Source organism: Pseudophryne corroboree, chromosome 3, assembly GCF_028390025.1.
Source record: "Pseudophryne corroboree isolate aPseCor3 chromosome 3, aPseCor3.hap2, whole genome shotgun sequence".
Lineage (NCBI taxonomy): Eukaryota > Metazoa > Chordata > Amphibia > Anura > Myobatrachidae > Pseudophryne > Pseudophryne corroboree.
This window is the reverse complement of record NC_086446.1, coordinates 761,315,906-761,337,749: the sequence shown is the minus strand read 5'-3', so window position 1 is coordinate 761,337,749 and position 21,844 is coordinate 761,315,906. Positions and strand designations below refer to the sequence as shown.

The 21,844-nt window shown below is 47.4% G+C and overlaps 1 protein-coding gene across 5 annotated transcripts in view; it reads left to right on the top strand.

Moving 5' to 3' along the window:
• LOC135056795 (alpha-2-macroglobulin-like) overlaps window positions 1-21,844 on the top strand; it is a 325,812-nt gene that overhangs the window by 232,503 nt on the left and 71,465 nt on the right. For all 5 annotated transcript variants that reach the window (XM_063962392.1, XM_063962390.1, XM_063962389.1 and 2 more), the window contains exons 26-27: window positions 7,739-7,898; window positions 15,218-15,292. In XM_063962392.1, coding sequence (XP_063818462.1) covers window positions 7,739-7,898; window positions 15,218-15,292 — 235 coding nt within the window. The remainder of the gene's footprint in view (window positions 1-7,738; window positions 7,899-15,217; window positions 15,293-21,844) is intronic.

Genomic DNA, 21,844 nt, shown 5'->3' with positions numbered 1-21,844 from the left:
CATCAACGTCGTCTGCCAAGGCCGATGCCCAATGTCATAGTAGAGAGCATGTAAAATCCCCCAAAAAAAGTTCAGTAAAATGACCCAAAAATTTAAATTAAAGGCGTCTGAGGAGAAGCGTAAACTTGTCAATATGCCATTTACGACACGGAGTGGCAAGGAACGGCTGAGGCCCTGTCCTATGTTCATGGCTAGTGGTTCAGCTTCACATGAGGATGGAAGCACTCATCCTCCCACTAGAAAAATAAAAAGACAAGCTGGCAAAAGCACAGCAAAGAACTGTGCGTTCTTCTAAATCACAAATCCCCAAGGAGAGTCCAATTGTGTCGGTTGCGATGCTTGACCTTCCCAACACCGGACGTGAAGAGGTGGCTCCTTCCACCATTTGCACGCCCCCTGCAAGTGCTGTAAGGAGCACCCACAGTCCTGATAGTCAAATTGAAGATGTCACTGTTGAAGTACACCAGGATGAGGATATGGGTGTTGCTGGTGCTGAGGAGGAAATTGACAAGGAGGATTCTGATGGTGAGGTGGTTTGTTTAAGTTAGGCACCCGGGGAGACACCTGTTGTCCGTGGAACGAATATGGCCATTGACATGCCTGGTCAAATTACAAAAAAAAAATCACCTCTTCGGTGTGGAATTATTTTAACAGAAATGTGGACAACAGGTGTCAAGCCGTGTGTTGCCTTTGTCAAGCTGTAATAAGTAGGGGTAAGGACGTTAACCACCTAGGAACATCCTCCCTTATACGTCACCTGGAGCGCATTCATCAGAAGTCATTGATAAGTTCAAAAACTTTGGGTGACAGCGGAAGCAGTCCACTGACAACTAAATAACTTCCTCTTGTACCCAAGCTCCTGCAAACCACACCACCAACTCCCTCAGTGTCAATTTCCTCCTTAGACTGGAACGCCAATAGTCCTGCAGGCCATGTCACTGGCAAGTCTGGCGAGTCCTCTCCTAACTGGGATTCCTCCGATGGATCCTTGAGTGTAACACCTACTGCTGCTGGCGCTGCTGTTGTTGCTGCTGGGAGTCGATCATCATCCCAGAGGGGAAGTCGGAAGACCACTTGTACTACTTCCAGTAAGCAATTGACTGTCCAACAGTCCTTTGCGAGGAAGATGAAATATCACAGCAGTCATCCTGCTGCAAAGCGGATAACTCAGGTCTTGGCAGCTGCGGTGGTGTTAAACGTGTGTCCGGTATCCACCGTTAATTCACAGGGAATTGTAGAATTGCTTGAGGTACTGTGTCCCCAGTACCAAATACCATCTAGGTTCCATTTCTCTAGGCAGGCGTTACCGAGAATGTACACATACTTCAGAAAAAGAGTCACCAGTGTCCTAAAAAATGCAGTTGTACCCAATGTCCACTTAACCACGGACATGTGGACAAGTGGAGCAGGGCAGACTCAGGACTATATGACTGTGACAGCCCAATGGGTAGATGTATTGCCTCCCGCAGCAAGAACAGCAGCGGGCCACTTTCGGCATTCAGCCACCACGTACCGAAGACTGGAGCACCAGCAAATACTCCTGAACCTGCCCCGCCATCATCTGAAGCAAGAGGTGGTAACGAGTTGGAATTCAACCCTCTATATGCTTCAGAGGATAGAGGAGCAGCAAAAGGCCATTCAAGCCTATACATCTGCCTACGATATAGGCAAAGGAGGGGGAATGCACCTGAATCAAGCGCAGTGGAGAATGATTTCAACGTTGTGCAAGGTTCTGCAACCCTTTGAACTTGCCACACGTGAAGTCAGTTCAGACACTGCCTGCCTGAGTCAGGTCATTCCCCTCATCAGGCTTTTGCAGAAGAAGCTGGAGAGATTGAAGGAGGAACTAAAACAGAGCGATTCCGCTAGGCATGTGGGACTTGTGGATGGAGCCCTTAATTCGCATAACCAGGATTCACGGGTGGTCAGTCTGTTGAAATCAGAGCACTACATTTTGACCACCGTGCTCAATCCTAGGTTTAAAGCCTACGTTGTATCTCTCTTTCCGGCAGACACAAGTGTGCAGAGGTGCAAAGACCTGCTGGTGAGACACTTGTCAAGTCAAGCCAAACGTGACCCGTCAACAGCTCCTCCTTCACTTTCTCCCGCAACTGGAGCTGCGAGGAAAAGGCTAAGGATTCCGAGCCCACCCGCTGGCGGTGATGCAGGGCAGTCTGGAGCGAGTGCTGACATCTGGTCCGGACTGAAGAACCTGCCAATGATTACTGACATGTCGTCTACTGTCACTGCATATGATTCTGTCACCATTGAAAGAATGGTGGAGGATTATATGGGTGACATCATCCAAGTAGGCACGTCAGACAGTCTGTACGTATACTGGCAGGAAAAAAAGGCAATTTGGAGGCCCTTGCACAAACTGGCTTTATTTTACCTAAGTTCTGATCCTCCAGAGTGTACTCAGAAAGAGTGTTTAGTGCAGCCGGTCACCTTGTCAGCAATCGGCATAGGAGGTTACTTCCAGAAAATGTGGAGAGGATGATGTTCATCAAAATGAATTATAATCAATTCCTCCGTGGAGACATTCACCAGCAATTGCCTCCAGAAAGTACACCGGGACCTGAGATGGTGGATTCCAGTGGGGACGAATTAATAATCTGTGAGGAGGGGGATGTACACAGTGAAAGGGGTGAGGAATCGGACGATGAGGAGGAGGTCGACATCTTGCTTCTGTAGAGCCAGTTTGTGCAAGGAGAGATTAATTGCTTCTTTTTTGGTGGGCGCCCAAACCAACCAGTTATTTCAGCCACAGTCGTGTGGCAGACCCTGTCACTGAAATTATGGGTTTGTTAAAGTGTGCATGTCCTGTTTATGCAACATAAGGGTGGGTGGGAGGGCCCAAGGACAATTCCATCTTGCACCTTTTTTTTTTAATTTATCTCTGCATCATGTGATGTTTGGGGCTAATTTTTTTAAGTACCATCCTGTCTGACACTTCAGTACCACTCCTAGATGGGCCAGGTGTTTGTGCCGGCCACTTGGGTCGCTTAGCTTAGTCATCCGGCGACCTTGGTGCAAATTTTAGGACTACAAATAATATTGTGAGGTGTGAGGTGTTCAGAATAGACTGGAAATGAGTGGAAATTATGGTTATTGCGGTTAATAATACTATGGGATCAAAATGACCCCCAAATTCTATGATTTAAGCTGTTTTTGAGGGTTTTTTGAAAAAAAACCCCACCAGAATCCAATAAAAAAATTTCAGGCAGGTTTTGCCAAAACGCTTCCGAATCCAAAACACGGCCGCAGAACTGAATCCAAAACCAAAACACAAAACCCGAAAAATGTCCGGTGCACATCTCTAGTACAAAGTGGCTCGTTGTTGAGCGATGGATTTAAAGAAGAATCCATTTGCATGGCTGATCACAAAGGAGATTGACAGGAAGAAGCCATTTGTGGGTGTCAACTGACCATTTTCTGGGAGTGTTTGAGAAAACGCAGGCGTGTCCAAGCGTCAATTCCGGGACCAAAAAGACTGAAGTGATTGCAAGGGCTGAGTAAGTCCAGACCTACTCTGAAACTGCACAAAATGCTTTCGCAGAGCTCCGCTGCAAAGCCGTTCGCACACTTGCAAAGCAAAAATACACTCCCCCGTGGGCAGCGACTATGCGTTTGCATGGCTGCTAAAATTAGCTAGCGAGCGATCAACTCGAAATGAGGGCCATAGTGCAGGCATGTTGTGCAGTGATATAGTGTAGGGAGGTTCCATAGTGATGTAGTGTGGTGAGGTAGTTTGGGGTGGTAGATATAGTGCAGGAGTGCAGTCTGGGGAAGTAGTATAGTGATATATTGCAGGGATATAGTGCCTAATTCAGACCTGATCGCTCCTTTGAATTTACAGAGGTTTGCGATCGGATAGTCGCTGCCCAGACAGAGTGAAAAATCGTCCCATGCAAGTCTGCGTACGCCGTGCAAAGTTTTGCAAACGCCGGCCAGCTGCAAATCCGTTCCCAACTCACTCACTCAGGTTTTTTCCAGTCTGTGCGTAGCCAAAGACTTTCTCCTTCAGTGAGATACACACAGGCAGATCGGGGCTGGAGCTGACGTCACACATCCTCCCTGAAAATGCTTGGGAACACCTGCACATTTCCTGACACTCCCAGAAAATAGCCAGTTACCACCCCCAAATGTCCGCTTCCTGTCAATCAGCCTGCGTGCACCTAGCACAGGATTTTTTTGCAGTTTGGCCTTGCTCCTGCGCATTACGATCCGTATGCATGCACAGTCGTTCGATAATTGGCCGCTGTGCGATTTTGCACAACAGCGATAAGGTCTGAATTAGGCCCATAATCCGGAGATGTAGTGTAGGAGTGATATACAGTAGTGCAGAGATGTAGTGTAGGAGTGATATACAGTAGTACAGAGATGTAGTGTAGGAGTGATATACAGTAGTGCAGAGATGTAGTGTAGGAGTGATATACAGTAGTGCAGAGATGTAGTGTAGGAGTGATATACAGTAGTGCAGAGATGTAGTGTAGGAGTGATATACCATACCTCCCAACTGTCCCGATTTCAGCGGGACAGTCCCGCTATTCAGACACTGTACCGCTGTCCCTCCCGCGGGTCACAGTATCCCGCGGGCGGGGGGGCAGTTGGGGAGGCTTTGATCACCCGCTGCTCTGCTCTGCAAAGCAGCGAGTGATCTCTAAGTAGATGCTGTGCGCACGCGCACAGCATCTATTCAGTGCAGGGAGTGAGCTGGGGGCTGCCCAGCTGCTCAGGGAGCGCTGGGCACGCCCCCAAAATGACGAAAACGGACCCACGGCGTGTGACCACGCCCACTCGATTGTAGCCACGCCCCTCCCATACGAGGCCACGACTCCTTTTCGGGCCGCGCGCCGCGCGGAGTGTCCCGATTTAGGGACATTCAAAGTTGGGAGGTATGATATACAAGGGATAGAAAGTGGCGAGACAAACCGCACTAGATCGCTCCCGTCTCTAAAGAAGTACTCCTAAGAGAGGAGATAAACTTCAGCAGGAGACTACTTTAAATTCAACAAAAAAACCAACTATCATATTCAAAAAGAGATTTTCTAAGAAATCTCTTATGGTTAATTGCATCGGTTGGTGGTGCTCCCCAGAGTCAGAAATAGTACAACGTTTGGGGAAAGAAAAGAAGACTCTTTTTTGGGGGCACTCTTATTTATATAAACCTGTACAGGAAAAATGCTGTTATCAATAAAACATAACTTTTATTGGATATATTAAAATGACTGAGATTGTGTTTGATCATCAAAAGTGCAGCAGTGAAAATATGTCCTGCAAATTACTTGGGTATAGAATTACTTCCCAAAAAAGTTGGGTATAGAATTAATCCCAAAGTGGGTATTAAAGTTAATGGAGCCCACTAATTTTCATATTCTCTACACAACTCCATTACCATGAACCCATATTAATATGGGTTTTATTTGAAAAATCCTTACCCAACTTTTTTGGGAAGTAATTCTATACCCAAGTAATTTGCAGGACATATTTTCACTGCTGCACTTTTGATGATCAAACACAATCTCAGTCATTTTAATATATCCAATAAAAGTTATGTTTTATTGATAACAGCATTTTTCCTGTACAGTTATGATATACAGTAGTGCAGAGATGTAGTGTAGGAGTGATATACAGTAGTGCAGAGATGTAGTGTAGGAGTGATATACAGTAGTGCAGAGATGTAGTGTAGGAGTGATATACAGTAGTGCAGAGATGTAATGTAGTAGTGATATAGTGTAGAGATGTAGTATAGTGTAGATCTGTAATGTGCAGAGGTACTGTAATGTAGTGATGTAGTATGCCACCACACCACCCTGCCCACACAGGGAAAACTTCTCTGTGGTGCTGATCACACGCCCGATGGCGTTTCAGTTCCAGACCTATGTGGACCTTAATCTGGCACTGGCCACTGCATTATGTATGGAGGGGCTGACACTGGCTATTCAATATTGTACAGCCATAGCATTGTGTATGGAGGGACGGACACTGGCTAAGCCATAATGTACAGTCACTGCATTATGTACAGTGTGAGGGGGTCCGGGCTGCTATTAGAATTTGCGGGGCCTAATACAAATAAAACCTATAGGGCCCACAGCAGAGGCAGACATGGGGAGTGTGCAGAGGCAGACATGGGGAGGGTGCAGAGGCAGACATGGGGAGGGTGCAGAGGCAGCTATAGGGGGGAAGCAATGTACTCACAGGACTCATCCTGCAGTGACTTATGAATGACAGTCAGGTAATCCGATTGACTACCTGTCCTTACAGTGCGGTGGCCCACAGAGCTCTGTCTGCTCTGCAGTCTGTATAGCAGTGTAGTGAGCAGCGAGGCTCTTAGGGGTTCATTCTGACCTGATCGCATGCTGCAACTTTTTGCAGCCCGTGCGATCAGGTAGACGCCGCCTATGGGGGAGTGGATTTTTGCATAGCAAGGCTGCGTTCGCTTGTGCAGCCGAGCTATGCAAAAACATTTTGTGCAGTTTAGGAGTAGGTCTGGACTTACACATTGTGATTACTTCAGCCTTTGAGGTCCCGGAATTGACGTCAGACATCCACCCTCCAAACGCCTCGACACACCACTCCCCGAAAATGGTCAGTTGACACCCGGATCCCCCTTCCGCCTGTCAATCTTCTTGTGGTCGCCAGTGTTACCTCTTTCGTTGTTCTTGTCACCCAGCAATGGCCATCGCCGGGTAATGACGTGCATGCGTATTGCGACCTCAGCGCATGTGCAGTTCCGACCCGGTCGCATGGCTGTGAAAAAGTGCAGCGTGCGATCGGGTTGGAATGACCCCCTTAGTCTGATGAGATTCCTGCTCAGCACACTACCATACAGACTGCACGGAGCAGTCGCCATACTGAAATGACAGGCAGCAAATCGGATTTGCTGCTAGGCTGCCTGCATGTCATGCAAAAGTCACTAGGTGGGTACCGACATTGTGATGCTAGTTTAGTACCCACTTACTCCTATAACCTGTATGAACCCGAAGTCCTAGTTTGGTGGGGTGGACACTGTTGACCTTTTCCAGGTCGATCCTATTCATAGGGTCGACCTGGAAAAGGTCAACAGTGTCTAGGTCAGTGGTGGGGAACCTTTTGGCCCTCCAGCTGTTGTTGAACTACACATCCCACCATGCCCTGCAACAGTTTCAGCATGGCCAGATAGCAAAACTGTAGCAGGGCATGGTGGGATGTGTAGTTCACCAGCAGCTGGAGGGCCAAAAGGTTTCTCACCCCCGGTCTAGGTCAACACCAAAAGGTCGTCATTGGCTAAAGGTCGACATGGAAAAGGTCAACATGGAAAAAGGTTGACATGCATTTTATTTTCGGATGTCGTTTACTCCGTAAAGTGACCAGGAACCCCCAATTAGTGCATTGCATCCTCTTGCGTGGCTCGCTTCACCCACCATGCTTCAGGCCAGGTTACTATTCCCAATCATAGTCGATGTGGACTGTAAAGTATGAAAAAGTAACAAAAAAAATGTAATAAAAAAAAAAACCTCGTGTAAACATTTTCCTGTGTCTACCATTGCCATGTCGACCTTTTTTCTATGCCAACCTTTTGACCATGTCGACATAAAGCCTGTCAACCATTAGAGGTTGACCTATTGACTGTCGACTTAGCATCCGGATACCGTTTAGTACATGATCCCTGCCCTGCCCTACCAAAAAAAAATGATTTGTATTTTAGATGTTGAATTGCTTTTGACTTTTTTGTGCTTTTTGATTTCTCCGTCAGGTTGACTGTCAGAGTCTTAGAAACCTTACAACGTGTTGCCCAGTACACATTTGTTGATGAGAGTATAATAAACCAAGGCTTGGTGTACCTGGAAAGCTTACAGGATTTAACTACTGGTTGTTTTGAGCCGAAGGGAACAGTCTTTAACAATGGCCTGAAGGTAAATGAGTTAATCTCCTTGTTAAAAGCTGGTGGTGAAAGTGTACAGGGCTAGGCCCATTTGCCAGCAGAATACAGAAGCCCACTCTGCATTGTATGGCCATCCTATAGCTTTTGTTTTTTATACTGTAGATCGATTTTGCAGAAACCACCAAGAACACGCTAAGGTGTCATTGACATCTGCAGTGATACGTGGTGCTGCACTGCTGTCCCTCAGTTCCATCAAGGACCCCCAACAGTTTTCCAGGTCACCTAGCTGGTGCATTCATTACTGACAATTTAAAAAAAAATCTACAGGATGAGATAATTATTTCACTTGTAATTCTGTGAGGAGACCTGGAAAACTTGAACTCTTGGGGTTCTTTGAGGACAGAGTTTGAGAACAACTGCTCTAATGTATAACCTAGTTACATTTACAGGGGCGATGTATGAAACCTTAAGTGTGGGAAAGTTACCCATAGCATTACATCAGCTTCAATCTATCATTTTATAGAATCTACTTTATAAATGCTAGCTAGAAGCTTATTGGTTGCTTCTCCACTTGTCCACATCTCCAGTCTGTAGAAGGTTTGGTAGATTCCCCCCATTGTATGGTTATAAAAAGTATGTGTTTACTGTAGAGCACAGGTTCTCCACTCGGTCCTCAGGACCCCACACAGTTCACTTTTTCCAGGTCACTGTGTACGACCAACTGTCACATTTTAAAAATCAACAGGTGACCTGGAAAATGTGTATTGTGTGGAGTCCTGACGACCGAGCATGAGAACCACTGTTGTAGAGGATGTACTGCCCCCTGTGGTGCACATCTTAATTGCAGTTGTAGAGCTATGACTACATTCTCTCAGAATGTCCTTTTTGACCATTAATCTATCTCTAGCATCCATAAGGGATATTGGGGGAAACCAGTATGAAGGGGTATAGATGGGGTCCAAAGGAGCCAGTGCACTTTAAATTTCTTCAGCTGGGTGTGCTGGCTCCTCCCCTCTATGCCCACTCCCAAAGACAGTTTAGAAAAAATTGCCCACAGGAGAGGATGCACATCTTTGCAGCTCCAGAGTGTTTTCTTCAGTTTCTTTTAAAACTTTTATTATTTTCGTTGTGCTGTCTGGGCAACAGCATACCTGCACCATGGGAATTAGGGGGGAACGGTCACTGGCCTTACGAGGTGCAGAGCCACTTCCCCACTGCAGGACCACCGTCCTGAGGGGTTGTTGTTTAGCAGGGCACTGCGCCTTGGGTGTCACAGCCGCAGCACGCGGCAAACCCCTAATGCTGCCTGTAGGTGACATTGGTGGCGAGTACAAACCGAGAGCCCCGCTAGGGGGGTCCCCCAGTTCAAAGTGCGTCTGACCATGGGTGTGGCATACAGGACCCTCCCTGGGGGGCCCGCTAGGATCCCCCGTATGTAAACTGGCACAAAACTACTTGACTAGCACTTGTGTAATGTTTTAAGCTGTTTAGGAGACTTTGCCAGTATAAAACATATGTACAGCCCCGGTGCCATTGGAGGGGACGGAGCTTCCTCAGAGCGGGACTTGGAGCATTTTTGCGCCTTCCTCTGCTTACTGCAGCCATCTACAGCACACACAGTGCTTCCTGCCTCACAGATACGCTAGAAAACTGGTATAGGATGTAGCAAAGGGGCAAGCAGCTTGTATACACTATCCTGAGCATATTTTGTATAGCAATATTAGAGTTTACTGTGTTTTACAGAGCTGACAGTCTTACTGAGGCTGTGCAGCTCAGGGTGTTCTAGTATCATCCCTCTATCTGTCTCCTCTCACATACAGTAGGGCAGGCTTGCATTATAACTGTCTGTGTGTATGTGTATGTTTTTTTGTACTTACTGTGAAATATGGGTAAGCACAAGCTGTGCAGTGTACTGTATGTCACATCAGATTCTCTCCATTATCTAATGACTCTGTTTCTTGTGAACAATGCAGTCAATCTTCACAAATTAGAAGAGGCTTGGGGAGAGGGTTCCAGAGCCCCACTGGTTATGGTCTCTTAAAACTATGATGTCAGATATGTCAGCCCAGCTCGCTGCTAATGTGCAGAAAACTCAGCTACTGCAACAAGTTATTGCAGATTTAGCTGCTAGGGCTGAGCCCTTCCCTCTATCATGCAGGTCCCCAGAAGCATGGTTCACCTGCACTGCTATCTGATACAGATGATGATATACAAGATGATGGGGATCACCTGGATCCCATTAGTGGGGATCCAGATTCTACTCAGGGTATTGAATCCCTCATTTTGGCTATAAGGGATGTGTTAAAGCTCAACTCTAGAGGACACTGCAGAACACAACAGCAGCAGTCGTTTTTCTTTGTACAAAACAAGCCCAATGTCACTTTCCCTGATTCTCTAGAGTTAGATGACTTATTCAATTAGGCCTGGAAAAATCCAGACAAAAAATTCCAAGTGTCCAAAAAGTTTTTGCGCACTTTCCCATTTGCTCCTGAAGGTAGAAAATTTTGGGATTAAACCCCTGGCCTGGATGTCTCAGTCTCTCGTCTGTCTAAGAAAGCGGAGCTGCCTGCCCTGGGCTCCTTTACTTTGAAAGATCCTGGGGATCAGAAGATAGACTACCCTTAAGTCTATATACACTGCAGCTGGCCTCTCACAAAGACCGGTCATTGTGGGTTGCTGGATAAACCATGCTATTCATGCTTGGGCCATTCAAATTCATGGGGGTCTCTCAGGGGATATGCCCTTAGTTACTATGGTAACCCTACTGAAGCACATTCAGGACACTACATGTGTCCTCTGTGATTCCCTCCAGGAGATGGGGAACATTAATGCTCGGACGTCTGCCATGGCAGTGTCCGCACTCAGGGCCTTGTGGTTGCGTCAGTGGATTGTGGACTTAGAATCCAAATGTAGTGTGGAATCCCTCCTCTTTTCTGGAGAATGGCTTTTTGGGGTTGAATTGGATACCTGGATTTCCAAAGTTACGGCTGGGAAATCCATGTTTCTCCCCTCGGGGTCCCCGCCAGCTAGATGCTCCTATTTGGGGCCGTCTCTCCAGTCCTTTCGGTCTCACAGATTTCGATCGAAAGCCAGAGGTGCCTCCAATGCGGCTAGAGGCACCAGAGGTAAGTCCAGAAAACCTGCAAGTGCCAGTTCTCAGGAACAGTCCACCGGTTCTGCTTCCACTAAGGCCTCAGCATGAAGGTGTCCACCCACCCCAAGGGGATCTCGAGGTGGGACCTCGACTGCGTCACTTCAGCAGCGTCTGGGAGACTTCCTGCTGAGATGCCTGGGACAGAGAGCTTGTTTCTCAGGGCTACAAGCTGGAGTTCGACAGTACTCCCCCCCCCCCCCCCAATGATATTCAAATCAAGCTTACCAGCTTTGGAGGATATGCAAGTTACGTTACAACAGGCTATCCGAAAGTTGGTTCAGACCCACGTCATTGTTCCAGTATCAGTACCACAATGCGGCAAGGGGTCTTACTCAAACCTGTTTGTGGTGTCGAAACTGGATTGTTCGGTCAGACCCATTCTGAATCTGAAATCTTTGAATCCTTAAGGCCTGTACACACTAGTCGATATATCGGCCGTTCTCCTGAACGGCCGATATATCGCGGGACCGTCGGCCAGTGTGTACGGCCGATACGTCTGTGAACTCCGTCGTTCACAGACATATCGCGTCGGCTGCACAGCACAGCCGACGGCCAATATATCTACCGATGTATTGGCGCGTCGCTGTGTGTGTACGGGCGACCAGCCGGCCGCCCGTACACATGCTGCGGCGGCCGGCGGAGATTGACAGCTGAACTGGGCGGGCGTGTGTACACGCCCGCCCAGTTCATGACGTCAGTCCCCGATGGATCGAGCAGTGTGTATGCTGAACACACTGCTCGATCCGTCCATAGATATATCTGCAGATCAATTGATCTGCAGATATATCTGTTAGTGTGTACCCACCTTTATTTGAGGGTGTTCAAGTTCAAAATGGAATCACTGTAAGCTGTGATCGCAGGCATGGATAAACAGGAATTTCTGGTCTCCTTGGATATCAAGGACGCCTATCTCCATATTCCGATTTGGCCTCCTCATCAGGCGTTCGTGTGGTTTGCCCTGCTGGACGATCACTTCCAATTCCAGGCCCTTTTGCCTGTCACCAGCCCCGAGGGAATTCAGGAAGGTGATAGTGGAGATGATGCTTCAACTCCGGGTCTAGGGGATCAATGTGGTCCCTTATCTGGGTGATCTTCTGATAAAGGCAAGATCCAGGAGTTTTTGTTGCTCCATGCCGACCGCACCATTCGTCTTCTGTCCGACCATGGGTGGAGCCTCAACTTACAGAAGTACCACCTGGAGCCAACTCAGAGGCTCCTGTTCCTGGGGATGTTGCTGGATACTGTGGCCCAGAAGGTGTTTCTACCAGAGGGCAAGGCGAAAACACTTCAGAAGATGGTCCGCAGGGTGCTCTGACCTACTCAAGTGTCCATACATCTCTGCATAAGATTGTTGGGAAAGGTGGTTGCATCATACGAGGCAATCCAGTTTGGGGGGTTCCATGCCAGAACAGTTCAGTTGGATCTCCTGGGCAAGTGGTCCGGATCGCATCTCAAGATGCACCGGATGATTCAGCTTTCACCTCAGGCCCGGATTTCCCTACTGTGGTGGCTACAGTCCTCCAATCTCCTGGAGGGCAGAAGTTTCAGAAATCAGGATTGAACCCTCCTCATGATGGATGCAGGTCTGAGAGGATGGGGAGCTGTCACCCAAGGGGCGCTGTTCCAGGGCTGGTGATGAGCCAACAAAAGCCTCCTTCCAATCAACATTCTGGATCTTCGAGCGATCTAAAATGCTCTAATTAAAGCCTCTCCTCTACTCAAGGATCACGCGATCCAGGTACAGTCGGACAACGCCACGGCGGTGGCATATATCAATCAACAAGGAGGGACAAAAAGCAGAGCATGCATGCGAGAGGTGTCAAAGTTACTCCTCTAGGTGGAAAGAAATGCAAGAGCCATGTCAGCAATCTTCATTCCGGTTGTGGACACCTGGGAGATGAACTACCTGAGTTGTCACAATCTCGACCCGGGGACGTGAGGGCTCCACCATCTGGTGTTCCAACAGATCATCGACTGGTAGGGTTGCCCACAAATAGACATGATTGCTTCTCATCTCAACAGGAAACTTTCCTGGTATTGCTCGTGGACCAGGGACCCTCAGGCGAGGGCAGTGGACGCACTGGCGTCGCCTTGGCCGTACCGGCTGGTCTACTTGTTTCCTCCAATTCCATTGCTCCCAAGAGTGCTAAATTGAATCAGGAATCAAGGCGTCCAGGCAATTCTAATTGCCCCGGATTGGCCTTGGAGGGCGTGGTACTCGGATCATCTGGACATGTCCTTCGAAGGCTCTTGGCCTCTACCACTCAGAAGAGATCTTCTTCAACAAGGACCGTTGGTCTACCCGGACTTACAGTTACTTCGTTTGACGGAATGGAGGTTGAGCAGAACAACCTAGCTCACAAGGGCCTTTCCAAGAAGGTTATTGCAACCATTTTTCAGCCCAGGAAACCTGTGACGTCAAAACACTATCATCCTATCTGGAGGAGATATGTTTCTTGGTGCGAGGAACGCACGTATCCGCCTGCAGAGTTTCACTGCAGGCTGGTGTTGATAAGGGCTTACGTCTGGGTTCCATTATGGTCCAGATGTCAGCTCTCTATCATTTTCTTTGAGAAAAAATTGGCAGTGTTGCCAGAAGTTCAGACCTACTCCACATACAATCTCCATTTGTGCCACCTACGGCACCCTGGGATTTGGATGTAGTGTTGACATATCTACAGTCCTCCTGGTTTGAACCTCTGATGACGGTAGAAGACAAGTACCTCACGTGGAAGACGGTGATGTTACTGGCCCTGGCTTCTGCTCGACGTGTTTCAGAATTGGGGGCCTTTTCATGTAAAAGTCCCTACTTGGTCTTTTATGAGGACAGAGCAGATCTCTGGACTAGACAGCAGTTCCTGCTCAAGGTGGTCTCTGCGTTTCATTTCATTGTGGTTCTGTCCAGTTCTGACGCTTCTGCTCCTCCAGAGGAATTGGATGCTGTGCGTGCCTTGAAGATCTACAATATGTCAAGCGTACAGCTCGGGTCAAAAAGACGGATTCCTTCTTCTTGCTCTATAATGCGCAGAAGAAGGGTTGCCCTGCTTTAAAGCAGTCCATTGCTCATTGGATTAGGCTTACTATCCAACAGGCCTATGTGTCGGCAGCCTTACGTGTTCCTAAGTCTCTAGAGGCCCACTCTACTAGATCAGTGGGCTCTTACTGGGCGGCTGCCCATGGAGTCTCGGCCTTGCAACTATGCCGAGCTGCTACCTGGTCAGGGAAGAACACTTTTGTGAAGTTCTACAATACTAGTTTCCCCCTATATCTCTTATGGATGCTAGAAAAAATAGGATTTTAATACCTACCGGTAAATCCTTATCTTGTAGTCCATAAGGGATATCGGGCGCCGGCCTCAGTGCGTGGACTTTTCTGCAGGTGCTTGTTCTATAGTTACCTGTTCAGCTGTTGCTGTTGTTGTTACCAGCCTTTGCTGATTGTTGTATGTTAGTGGTGTGCTGGTGTGTAAATCTCACCACCCTTTCTGTTATCATGTTCCTTCTCTCATATACGTCCTTTCTCTTTCGGGCACATTTTTACCTATAACTGCCTGTGGGAGGGGGCATAGAGGGGAGGAGCCAGCACACCCAGTTGAAGAAATTTAAAGTGCACTGTCTCCTTTGGACCCCATCCATACCCCATCATACTAGTTTCCCCCAATATCCCTTATGGACTACGAGAAAAGGACTTACCTGTAGGTATTAAAATCCTATTTTAGCTGGATTTCACACATCTAGAGTTAGCCCTGAAATAATTCATTTTTGACTGTATGGACTACGAAAGTACTAGTCACCCAGGCTATTTGCTATGAGGCACAGGGACAAAGGTCCTCCCCATTCACAGAAATAGATATTTTGCAAAAAAAGTTATTTGTGATTTTAGTTTGTGACTCCATCACTTGGAGAGCGATAAAATGTGATAAACTACAAGCCAACCAGATCCTAACTGCCATTTTCAAACAAGGCCTTTGACATGGCAGATGGGTGCTGATTGGCAGGTGCCTTTTTTCTTTCCATTTTATCACTCTCCAATCGATGATGCATCTAGCCCTGTGTCTGTATTTTTTTTGTTTTTATTAGTAATTATAAAAAAAAATTGTGTTTGTTTTTGATCAGCCAAAATTACAGCCATTGCTTTTGGGAATCCTGTTTTAGTAGCAAACTCTTTTGTTAAGAGAAAAAAAAATCCTCTTGCAGGGCCGGGCAGAGGAAAAAGTCGGCTTTACATCTGCTGTGATTGTTCTTCTGTCAGATTTCTATAAAGTGGCAAATGTAAGTACATTTTTATTAACAGCATAGCAGTTGTGTCTGGTGTGTGCATCAACTAAATAACAATACCAGTTAAAATAAAGACTCTGGGACATAAATTGGCAGAAAAGACCACTATTTATTTAAATTATTTATTGATTCTGTATAGTGGCAAATAAAGGATGGCTGTTATACGATCAGGTATCAGATAAACGAGGCAAAAACTTGACAAAGGAATACTTCTATATATTTATGCTATCCACAACTCCAACCACGCTATAGGGCAAAACACAGCTGACATAACCACACAATCCAGCCCCCAGCCTTGTGGTTTAAGTCATGCCAGGCTTTTCTCAGCCTTCTGTCTATTTTCTCCCACATGCATGCATTCTTAGTAGCACCACTGACCACTACCTTTGCCGAATGTCATACTACTGTTTTGTTTGAGGAGTGTGTGGGGTTTTCTTCTTGTGTATTTCTAGCACTATATCATACCTCCCAACATGAGCCATTCCAGGAGGGACACAATGCTCTGCTTCTGGACTTTTCTCTTAATATATGATTGTCATCACCTGTGCTGAAACACCTTTCTTATCCATTAACCTGTTCAACACAGGTGCCGGCAATCATACATTAAGAGAAAAGTCCAGAAGCAGAGCATTCTGTCCCTCCTGGAGAGGGTCATGTTGGGAGGTATGACTATATGCCAATGGTAGTCCATGTGGATCGTAAAGTATGAAAAGGACTCATGTCAACCTTTTGAACTGTCGACATAATGACCATGTCGACATAATGCCTGTCGTCCTAAGTGGTGTCGACCTAATGACCATATCCCCAGTTTTGTACTATTATGCAGGAGATCATATTTACATGTACTGTAATGTTTTTTTGTTTTTTGTTTTCTCTGTGGAAAAAAGACATTTGGACAAGAAGAAAAATCCTAAATTCAAAAATTGATCCCTTTTTAAAAGTTTGAGAAAGTTTGTTTATTAAGCAAAATGAGGTGAAACAAGCCTTATGCAGGGCCGCCTTAACAGCAGTGTAGGCCCCTGGGCACAGCAATGCACCGGGCCCCCTACCCATTGTCCAGCGGTAGGCGTGGGGGTGCTATCAGTGGCTGCTTTGATGTCCTGTGGGTGGTAGAGGGTGTTCTATCTTCTGCTTAGCATGTAGGACCTGGAGCAGTAATTTCTGCTAATTACTCCTTTACTGCACAGATGGGGCTAAACTGTAGAAGGGGCATTGGGCTGAATGAAGGGGCCCTGGTACATGACTCCAGGGTGGTAGGTGGTGTTTAATACGTAGGGGAGGGGTGGATAGTGGAGTGGGTTTAATATTTATAATTTTCCGGTGGGAGGGCAGCTTGCTTGACTGCCGATATCTCAAGTTTCTGAAAATATATTTCTTAGCTTTGAATGGGATAAAAACCTAGAGAGTCTCACCTTTCAGAAGGTTCTGGGGACTTGGGGATCAGGGTTCAGGAGCCAGAGCAATTCACCAAGAAAAATCTAAAACTGCATATTAGGCGTGTGGAGCTGGAGCAGGGACCAACTGCTGGAAGGCTGATATCTCTGGTTCTGGGCATAGTATAGACAAGTTGATAGTGTCCACCAAAAGGGGAGAGTCACAGCTTTTGGATTATAGCCTCAGAAAAACTCTAAGTCAGACAGAACCCCAGATATCTGGCTGGGAAGAACAATTAACAAGCTTGGATGGGGACCACTGCTTTCAAGTCAGATATCTCTGGTTCCCCATGGCCAATTTTCAAAAATCCGGTACCCCTAGAAAGAGGGGACTCTCAGCTATCAGCCTAGGGCCGTTATACTCCTGGGGCCCTTGGGCAAGAGCCCATTGAGCCCATACGAAAAGACGGCCCTGGCCTTATGCCTCTGTAGGTGAGAGAATGTAGGGAAAAGGAACACATTGCTGGTGTAGAATGAACATATCTGAATGAAAACAGAGTAAGATTTCCAGACAACATGAATTTTTCAATGGTTAAAGATAAAGCTTTGTAGAGACTTTACAGGTAAATGATTGTCAAACTATACTTAAACTTAAAAATCTAAAACCTCTTGAACATCTCATATGGTTTTAAATAATAATAAGCTTGTAACTAAAGTTTAGTGTGGCACAACCAAATCAAGAAGTAGCACAAAACACACGCACACACACACACACACACACACACACACACACACACACACACACACACACACACACACACACACACACACACATATATATTAGAGATGAGCGGGTTCGGTTCTCAGAGAACCGCACCCTACCGAACTTCATGTCTCGAGCCCGGATCCGAGTCAGGCTCGGGTTTTTCCGCCTGACTCGGAAACCCGAACGCGGCAAAACGTCATCATCCCGCTGTTGGATTCTTGCGGGATTTGGATTCCATATAATGAGCCGCGCGTCGCGTCCATTTTCACTCCAGTCTCGGAGAGTGTATAGAGAGGACGTGTCAGTGTTAGTGATGAGCACCGGAAATTTTTCGGGTTTTGGGTTCGGTTCCGCGGCCGTGTTTTGGGTTCGAACGCGTTTCGGCAAAACCTCACCGAATTTTTTTTGTCGGATTCGGGTGTGTTTTGGATTCGGGTGTTTTTTTCAAAAAACCCTATAAAACAGCTTAAATCATAGAATTTGGGGGTCATTTTGATCCCAAAGTATTATTAACCTCAATAACCATAATTTCCACTCATTTTCAGTCTATTCTGAACACCTTACACCTCACAATATTATTTTTAGTCCTAAAATTTGCACCGAGGTCGCTGGATGACTAAGCTCAGCGACCCAAGTGGCCGACATAAACACCTGGCCCATCTAGGAGTGGCACTGCAGTGTCACGCAGGATGGCCCTTCCAAAAAACACCCCCCAAACAGCACATGACGCAAAGAAAAAAAGAGGCGCAATGAGGTAGCTGTGTGACTAAGCTAAGCGACCCTAGTGGCCGACACAAACACCTGGCACATCTAGGAGTGGCACTGCAGTGTCACGCAGGATGGCCCTTCAAAAAACTACTCCCCAAACAGCACATGACGCAAAGAAGAAAAAAAAGATGCGCAATGAGGTAGCTGTGTGACTAAGATAAGCGACCCTAGTGGCCGACACAAACACCTGGCCCATCTAGGAGTGGCACTGCAGTGTCACGCAGGATGGCCCTTCCAAAAAACACCCCCCAAACAGCACATGATGCAAAGAAAAAAAGAGGCGCAATGAGGTAGCTGTGTGACTAAGATAAGCGACCCAAGTGGCCGACACAAACACCTGGCCCATCTAGGAGTGGCACTGCAGTGTCACGCAGGATGGCCCTTCCAAAAAACACCCCCCAAACAGCACATGACGCAAAGAAAAAAAGAGGTGCAATCAGGTAGCTGTGTGACTAAGCTAAGCGACCCTAGTGGCCGACACAAACACCTGGCCCATCTAGGAGTGGCACTGCAGTGTCACGCAGGATGGCCCTTCAAAAAACTACTCCCCAAACAGCACATGACGCAAAGAAGAAAAAAAAGATGCGCAATGAGGTAGCTGTGTGACTAAGATAAGCGACCCTAGTGGCCGACACAAACACCTGGCCCATCTAGGAGTGGCACTGCAGTGTCACGCAGGATGGCCCTTCCAAAAAACACCCCCGAAACAGCACATGACGCAAAAAAAAAAGAGGCGCAATAAGGTAGCTGTGTGACTAAGATAAGCGACCCAAGTGGCGACACAAACACCTGGCCCATCTAGGAGTGGCACTGCAGTGTCACGCAGGATGGCCCTTCCAAAAAACACCCCCCAAACAGCACATGACGCAAAGAAAAAAAGAGGCGCAATGAGGTAGCTGTGTGACTCAGATAAGCGACCCAAGTGGCCGACACAAACACCTGGCCCATCTAGGAGTGGCACTGCAGTGTCACGCAGGATGGCCCTTCCAAAAACTACTCCCCAAACAGCACATGACGCAAAGAAAAATGAAAGAAAAAAGAGGTGCAAGATGGAATTGTCCTTGGGCCCTCCCACCCACCCTTATGTTGTATAAACAGGACATGCACACTTTAAACAACCCATCATTTCAGTGACAGGGTCTGCCACACGACTGTGACTGAAATGACGGGTTGGTTTGGACCCCCACCAAAAAAGAAGCAATTAATCTCTCCTTGCACAAACTGGCTCTACAGAGGCAAGATGTCCACCTCATCATCATCCTCCGATATATCACCGTGTACATCCCCCTCCTCACAGATTATCAATTCGTCCCCACTGGAATCCACCATCTCAGCTCCCTGTGTACTTTGTGGAGGCAATTGCTGCTGGTGAATGTCTCCACGGAGGAATTGATTATAATTCATTTTAATGAACATCATCTTCTCCACGTTTTCTGGATGTAACCTCGTACGCCGATTGCTGACAAGGTGAGCGGCGGCACTAAACACTCTTTCGGAGTACACACTTGTGGGAGGGCAACTTAGGTAGAATAAAGCCAGTTTGTGCAAGGGCCTCCAAATTGCCTCTTTTTCCTGCCAGTATAAGTACGGACTGTCTGACGTGCCTACTTGGATGCGGTCACTCATATAATCCTCCACCATTCTTTCAATGGGGAGAGAATCATATGCAGTGACAGTAGACGACATGTCCGTAATCGTTGTCAGGTCCTTCAGTCCGGACCAGATGTCAGCATCAGCAGTCGCTCCAGACTGCCCTGCATCACCGCCAGCGGGTGGGCTCGGAATTCTGAGCCTTTTCCTCGCACCCCCAGTTGCGGGAGAATGTGAAGGAGGAGATGTTGACAGGTCGCGTTCCGCTTGACTTGACAATTTTGTCACCAGCAGTTCTTTGAACCCCAGCAGACTTGTGTCTGCCGGAAAGAGAGATCCAAGGTAGGTTTTAAATCTAGGATCGAGCACGGTGGCCAAAATGTAGTGCTCTGATTTCAACAGATTGACCACCCGTGAATCCTTGTTAAGCGAATTAAGGGCTCCATCCACAAGTCCCACATGCCTAGCGGAATCGCTCTGTGTTAGCTCCTCCTTCAATGTCTCCAGCTTCTTCTGCAAAAGCCTGATGAGGGGAATGACCTGACTCAGGCTGGCAGTGTCTGAACTGACTTCACGTGTGGCAAGTTCAAAAGGTTGCAGAACCTTGCACAACGTTGAAATCATTCTCCACTGCGCTTGAGACAGGTGCATTCCACCTCCTATATCGTGCTCAGTTGTATAGGCTTGAATGGCCTTTTGCTGCTCCTCCAACCTCTGAAGCATATAGAGGGTTGAATTCCACCTCGTTACCACTTCTTGCTTCAGATGATGGCAGGGCAGGTTCAGGCGTTTTTGGTGGTGCTCCAGTCTTCTGTACGTGGTGCCTGTACGCCGAAAGTGTCCCGCAATTCTTCTGGCCACCGACAGCATCTCTTGCACGCCCCTCTCGTTTTTTAAATAATTCTGCACCACCAAATTCAAGGTATGTGCAAAACATGGGACGTGCTGGAATTTGCCCAGATTTAATGCACACACAATATTGCTGGCGTTGTCCGATGCCACAAATCCACAGGAGAGTCCAATTGGGGTAAGCCATTCCGCGATGATCTTCCTCAGTTGCCGTAAGAGGTTTTCAGCTGTGTGCGTATTCTGGAAAGCGGTGATACAAAGCGTAGCCTGCCTAGGAAAGAGTTGCCGTTTGCGAGATGCTGCTACTGGTGCCGCCGCTGCTGTTCTTGCGGCGGGAGTCCATACATCTACCCAGTGGGCTATCACAGTCATATAGTCCTGAGCCTGCCCTGCTCCACTTGTCCACATGTCCGTGGTTAAGTGGACATTGGGTACAACTGCATTTTTTAGGACACTGGTGAGTCTTTTTCTGAGGTCTGTGTACATTTTCGGTATCGCCTGCCTAGAGAAATGGAACCTAGATGGTATTTGGTACCGGGGACACAGTACCTCCAACAAGTCTCTAGTTGGCTCTGCAGTAATGATGGATACCGGAACCACGTTTCTCACCGCCCAGGATGCCAAGGCCTCAGTTATCCGCTTTGCAGCAGGATGACTGCTGTGATATTTCATCTTCCTCGCAAAGGACTGTTGGACTGTCAATTGCTTGGTGGAAGTAGTAAAAGTGGTCTTACGACTTCCCCTCTGGGATGACCATCGACTCCCAGCAGCAACAACAGCAGCGCCAGCAGCAGTAGGCGTTACACGCAAGGATGCATCGGAGGAATCCCAGGCAGGAGAGGACTCGTCAGAATTGCCAGTGACATGGCCTGCAGGACTGTTGGCATTCCTGGGGAAGGAGGAAATTGACACTGAGGGAGTTGGTGGGGTGGTTTGCGTGAGCTTGGTTACAAGAGGAAGGGATTTACTGGTCAGTGGACTGCTTCCGCTGTCGACCAAAGTTTTTGAACTTGTCACTGACTTATGATGAATGCGCTGCAGGTGACGTATAAGGGAGGATGTTCCGAGGTGGTTAACGTCCTTACCCCTACTTATTACAGCTTGACAAAGGCAACACATGGCTTGACAAATGTTGTCCGCATTTCTGTTGAAATACTTCCACACCGAAGAGCTGATTTTTTTGGTATTTTCACCAGGCAT